The 6,667-nt window shown below is 31.0% G+C and overlaps 1 protein-coding gene across 1 annotated transcript; it reads left to right on the top strand.

The window, feature by feature from the left end:
- The first annotated feature begins 911 nt into the window (after nt 1-911).
- LOC141537163 (ATP-dependent DNA helicase pif1-like) lies at nt 912-4,729 on the top strand. Its single transcript, XM_074258009.1, has 4 exons — nt 912-1,044; nt 1,113-1,282; nt 2,211-3,986; nt 4,694-4,729. Exons 1-4 carry the CDS (start codon nt 912-914, stop codon nt 4,727-4,729), a joined length of 2,115 nt encoding a protein of 704 aa, XP_074114110.1.
- Nucleotides 4,730-6,667: the final 1,938 nt, after the last annotated feature.

Here is a 6,667-nt window from a genome sequence, read left to right as displayed (position 1 = left end):
CAACGCCTTGTCCTTGAGCAAGTAATTTGACTTCCGCGTTTACGTGACGGGCCCGTGCCTTGTAAAAGTCGCTCATCTTAATTTGCGCTGCACTTAAGACGAGTTCAGAGTCGGTTCAACCGGCAGGCCACGTATTAGATTTAATTATCTACGAGTCGGGATTCTCAAAGTTCTAATTTGCCCTGCACTTAGGCGAGAATCCGGGCATTAAGTTTAAATAAAATATCTCTAAAAAGCTAAATTTGCGCACTTTACCCTACGGGGGACTGGAGGACGTTAGCTCAAATAAATAAAATTCATTAATATAATTTCGATTAAATAAAATTTGTAAAAGTGTAAAAGTTTAGGTGTTTATTAAAATAAATCTTAAAAAGAAGTGAAATTCCATTTGAGTTCGTTAATTTCATAAGATAAGAAGCCCTTAGAATAAGCAGCCCAAATCCACCCTACTCCATCCGCTGCGAGAACCAACCAAAGGGCCCAATCAAGGAACAGGCGCTAACGGCTGCCTTAAAACCACGGATCTGACCATCAATAAAGTTCCTGTAACAGTAAGTACATCTACTCTCATAAAAATCCCTCAGTCTCAAACGAAGGCGTGGTAAGTTCGTATCTCGAAAACGTCCCACATAAATAATTAAAACAACGGAATTAAAACCTCCGTTGCGTATTATTTAAACTGTTAGTCCAAACCTCCACCGTTTACGCTACCGCTCTAAAAACGCCCTTGGACATAACATATGCAACTAAACAATATGTTTATGAATTATTTTTCTACCAGTAATATGCATGATCATCATTTTCGTTGCTTGTTGAACTAGGTTAAGAATTTATTCCCAAATGAGTGCCTGAGCATTTATTTTGTAAAACCGGTCCCAAAACGTTTATCGCCTACCAATAAATCTATTGCAATGAGAGGTAAATTACCAGATAAAATTCGGAATCTCAAGTGGACATCTGGGATCAGGCGAGGAAAAAAACGAAAAAATAATGCACTTGCTATAAGCATCGAAGAAAAACATAAGAAATACAATGAATTGTTAGGTTGGTAAATATATTTAATAAATCATAGATGTTTGTTATTCAAAAATTATAAAGACGATTTTTTTTAGATCAACATGTTGATGCCATTAATTGGTTGAAAAGTCATCAAAATCCTTGGCCAACTGTTGAAGCAAAATGGAACAATACTTTCGAAATACGAAACTGCTCTACTCATAAATCAGTTCGTGAATTTATAGATGAATGGCTTATTCTTAATGACTTAAGAGGTAAAACTTTGGTGAGTATATTGGAGTATATTTCATTATTTCAACAAGTGTTAATTATGAAATATTTACGTCAGAAGGTAAGATAAAAATTATTGGAAATGATACGAATATTATTCTTTGTACAGATTTCATTACATTTTGAGAAAATGTTTCCTGGTAAGGGGAAGCTTTTGCGGACTAATTGGAGGATTTTCTTTGACCGAATGAAGACTTTATGAAGTGCAAAATATGCAAAGGATGCAAAGATACAATCATACAAGGAAATTATTGCAACATTGGGGAATAGCGAAGAAGCGACTGATTGTAATTTATTATTTTGAATTTCCATACAAAAGCATTTAAGTACTCCGAAACTAGTACATACTATATTAATATAATTTTATATTTTCAGTGAGATTTATTATTGAACTGTCAATGATAACATATCTTGTACCACCAAAGGGAAGGAACTCTAGAAAAATCAAACATGGCTGTAAAGAAGCATCAGAAACAATAGTACTATTTGTAGATGTTAGTTGAATTTGAAGTAGTTTTTCTATACAGCTTAATTCCATTATATGAAGTTTTCAAATATTAATCTAAAACCACTCACTCACTCATCCCGAGATCTCCGAAACTATTCGCCCGATTGACTTGAAATTTAGCATACTTAAATTTAACATACTCCATTCGTGATGTAGACGCTCACTAAGAACGGATTTTACGCAATTCCTAGCTATAATGAATTTTTCGTCTACCATCACGTAAGCTACTCCCTCCCCTCCCTCTCATTCTTCCCCTCCCCTCCCGTGGGGGAGAAACAATGAATTTATTAGGAGGAAAAAAGGAAAAGTCGTGACAGGTTTTCCAGAAATTAAAAAAGATCATGTGTTGGGTAGAGTATATACTGTCCATCCCGGTAATGCTGAATGCTACTATTTACGCCTTCTCCTACATGAGATTCGTGGTCCTACTTCATTCAATGATTTAAAAACTGTAGAAGGGGTAGAGCATCCGACTTTTCAAGCAACTTGCAGAGCACTTGGATTATTGGAAGACGATATTAACTGGGATCGTACTTTAGAGGAAGCTTCTATTTTTGATTCTCCTTATAAAATTAGAGAGTTATTCGCGATTATGTTGGTTTTTTGTCAAGTGGGAGATCCGATAAAATTATGGACAAAGTACCGGGAAAGTTTGGCAGAAGATATCAAAAGACAAATGGAAAGAGAGAGTAGAGATATTGAACTGATCGTTGATATCGTTTACAACCAGTGTCTTATCCTTCTTGAAGATATTGTTACATCAATGTCAGGTAAGTCATTGTTAGAATTTGGGCTTCCAGAACCATTAAGAGAGCAAAGCAACGTTATTAACAACCGTCAGTACATAAATGAATTGGCTTATGATGTTTCTCAGTTGATCGAAGCAGTTTCTGTAGGAGTTTCGAAATTAAATGACGATCAGAAACAAGTTTATGATGAAGTCTTGAACAATATTGATTCTAATTCAGAGAAGTTGTTTTATCTTGATGCTCCTGGTGGAACTGGGAAAACTTTCTTGATCAATCTTCTGCTTGCTAAAATTAGGAGTAGAAAAAATATTGCTGTTGCTGTTGCTTCGTCAGGGATTGCAGCTACGTTGATTGATGGAGGCAAGACGGCGCACTCAGCTTTTAAACTACCTCTCAACTTGAATCATTCCGATGATCCCATTTGTAATATCTCAAAGCAAAGTGACATGGCGCATGTACTTAGAGAAACAAAAATTATAGTGTGGGATGAGTGTACTATGGCCCACAAGAAAGGTGTTGAGGCTCTAAATCAGACACTTCAAGACATTAGAGAGGATAATCGACTTATGGGTGGGTTGACTATTCTTTTAGCTGGTGACTTCAGACAAACTTTACCTGTTGTACCACGAGGGACACGTGCAGATGAAATTAAAGCCTGCCTAAAATCTTCAATTTTATGGCCTAATATAAAAGTCCTATCGTTGAAAGTTAATATGAGGGTATGTCTTCAAAATGACTTGAGAGCGAAAGAGTTTTCAGAATTATTAATTGACATAGGTAACGGAAATCTCCCAGAAGAAGAAAGAAAAATAACCATTCCAAGTAACCTTTGTGAAACTGTGGGAGAGTTGATTACTTTGATTGATAGAATATACCCGAATATTCAACGTGGTGCATTAGATAGTTTATCATGGTTAAAAGAAAGAGCTATTCTGACTCCAATAAATGAATCAGCTGATAGGATTAATACCTTACTGATAGAACAACAAACAACTGAACATATGAAGTATGAGTCTGTGGATACAGTCATAGAAGTAGAGGAAACTGTTTATTATCCTGTTGAGTTTCTGCATACACTTAACTCACCAGGCATACCACCTCATATTCTTCATCTAAAGATTGGTACACCGATAATGTTGTTGCGTAACTTGAATCCTCCCAAATTGTGTAATGGCACCAGACTACAGGTAAAAACTCTGCGGAAAAATTTAATTGAAGCGACCATTTTTACAGGAAAGTATGAGGGAGAAAATGTATTCATTCCAAGAATACCTTTGATTCCATCAGATTATCATTTTAAATTTAAGCGTTTGCAGTTTCCAGTTAGAGTTTGCTTCGCGATGACTATTAATAAAGCTCAAGGGCAGAGTTTAAATTTAGCTGGTGTAGATTTACAAAGTAACTGTTTTTCCCATGGTCAATTTTATGTAGCATGTTCAAGAGTAAGTTCCTCTGAAAATCTCATCATTCTTCAACCAGAGAAGCGAACGAAGAATGTTGTATATAAAGAAGTTTTAAACATGTAAGTACATTATTTTAGATTTTATATATTTTTAACAATTATTATAAGTAATCATATGATAATAATATGTTCTTAAATGTAATAATTGAAAGACATAAATTAATGTGATAAAAATAAAAATTTCGTTGATATTTATAAAAATTGCCATACATAAAAATAAAGAACATCAAAGTGAAATTTACTAAAAAATATAACTCAATGGGTTTAAAAAAATTAAAAAAAAATATAATATATATTTATTTTCATGTTGGTATCTTTTACATGGTTTAGGCCTACTGGGGACCCGCCATGTAAAATAATGGGAACGCATCTTACTACACAGTACCTCATGGGTGATGCGGAAATCTATGTAATGACAGATTTAATGACTAACTGACCCATTGATTGATTGATTGATTATTAATAATAAAATAATTTTCTCATATATTTAATACTTGCTAACACCGGTCATCAGAAACAGTCCCTTTTCTCTAATTCAAAATTTATATTCATTATCTTTTTGAAATTAATCATTTTGTTTATATTTTTCGTCTAGGTTACACCATAAAATTTTATTGTATGCCCAGCGAAGCGGGCGGGTATCAGCTAGTTAATTATATTTTTAATCAATTAATTCATTTCTTTTAGAATCCTGGTGATATTGATGCAGAAATAGAGAATTAAAAACTACGAGCCTTGAATAAAAAGGACACCGTGCAGCCTTATGTAATCATTCAAGGAAATGAGCTAGAACATAATCAGGTGTTTCTAGTTGTTGATTCTATTAAGTACCAATTCAACTCAACGATGAAATCAATGGATTGTTTATTTGAATGTTTCCACGTTTTTCAAGCTCAATATCCTAAAGATTCTGCGCATATTCATTTATTAATACAAAGTTGTCTTTACACAATAACAACGAAGTATGATGTTTTGCCAACAACTATTTTAGAAATCGTTGAAGTATTCGAACGATTATGAAAAAATTCATATTTGCATGAACAATAAAACTTTAATGTTTTACTGTTATCGAAACCATAATTTTTATATTTTTATTGATGTTATTTTTATACTTATTTTATGTTTCTGACAAATAAAAGAAAAATATATCTCATAACAACACAAAATTATCATAATTACTTTCATACCTCCTTCAATTTATTTTTAAATAGTTGTTCAATTTATTGGAATATTACGTTCTTTTTCTGTGATAAGAATTATTGAGTAAAGTACTTATTTCTCAATAATATTCAAAATAAAAAAAAAAGATAAGGATACTTTCGAGCGAGTTATTCAGTTATAAATTCATTTTATATAATCTTAAGTATTATTTTGTAGAGCAGAAAACTTTTTTTTCAGTGTAGTGTTGATTATCTTCTAAAAACCGACAATCTAAAAAATTGCAGAATTTTTGCTATTTTCTGTATTGATAAAATATGACAAATATTTTTCGGCATACAATGAGACAAAAATTTTTTTACTTCTAAGTTTTCTTCCGACTTAAACTTATAATATTCTAAATAAAATAATTTGTTTTTGAATCAACAATAAATAATTCTTGAAATGAAATAGAATTATTCTTTATTGAAGAAAATCGTTTTTGAATAAAGAATTCACTTGTATCGATCGAAGATAATATAGTCTTGAACCAAGTAGATATGTAATCGATCGGAGTGATTAGACCTCTCAATCCAAGAAACATGAATTTGTAACAGTTTTACCTGTTCAGGTTAGCCCCTAATATAAAAAAAGATATAAAATAAAAAAATTAAAAAGTCCAAGTAACCGATATGATTGTATATGATTTTCGGAAATTAAAAAAAATTTTTTTGTAAATTTGAAAATTAAAAAAAAAATTTTTTGAACGTACTTGGTGTGCGTGGTTGCAAAATATTTTACTTTTAATGAAATTTGTAAAATTTATTTACCAGGACTTTCAAAAAATTGAAATACACAATGACGCACACCGCAAGTACGTTTAAAAAAATTTTTTTAATTTTTAAATTTACAAAAAAATTTTTTTAATTTCCGAAAATCATATACAATCATATCGGTTACTTGGACTTTTTAATTTTTTATTTTATATCTTTTTGTGAAGAAAAAAATTATTTTTTTAATAGTCTTATGAACGTGGACTTGGCGCAATTTTCTTACAGTGAAACTGTTTTTGTTCGGATTATAATAACAGTTTTTCGTATTTTTATAATAATAATAAAGTTGTAATGAAATTTTCGAATTACAATTTGATATGCTTTTAAAAATTTTAATTCAAATTGTCACAATCATGATTTTTCAATGATTTATCAATTATTCCTTTTTTATCCTTTTTGAAATAATACTACTCACATCAATTTTCATTATTTTTATAATAAAAATAAAAAATTTCCATTGAATTTAAAAATTTAAATTTCGCGCCCTTTTAAAAATTATTTTATAAATTTTTATGAGTAGTGATTTGCAGTTGTCCATTTTTCTTTAGATAGATACAATATTAACAATTATTACTATTTTGATAATAACGAAAAAAATGTTAATTGAATTTTTGAATTTAAATTTTGCATGGTTCGCATGCTTTTTCAAACAGTAATAGTAATGGGAAGAATTCTTTATATTTTAACGTTT

Source organism: Cotesia typhae, unplaced genomic scaffold, assembly GCF_013202065.1.
Source record: "Cotesia typhae breed Kobodo isofemale line unplaced genomic scaffold, CoteBio_Ctyphae scaffold_70, whole genome shotgun sequence".
NCBI classification, from domain to species: domain Eukaryota; kingdom Metazoa; phylum Arthropoda; class Insecta; order Hymenoptera; family Braconidae; genus Cotesia; species Cotesia typhae.
The sequence above is the reverse complement of the archived record's forward strand: the minus strand, read 5'-3'. Positions and strand labels throughout refer to the sequence as shown.

What these genes read in the sequence shown, in the direction of transcription:
- LOC141537163 (XM_074258009.1), top strand. Translation starts at nt 912, where the DNA reads ATGAGAGGTAAATTACCAGATAAAATTCGGAATCTCAAGTGGACATCT. An exon ending in ACTTAAGAGGTAAAACTTTG is followed by an intron (nt 1,283 to 2,210) that starts GTGAGTATATTG and finishes CTCCTACATGAG; the next exon opens with ATTCGTGGTCCTACTTCATT. An exon ending in TTTATGTAGCATGTTCAAGA is followed by an intron (nt 3,987 to 4,693) that starts GTAAGTTCCTCT and finishes CATTTCTTTTAG; the next exon opens with AATCCTGGTGATATTGATGC.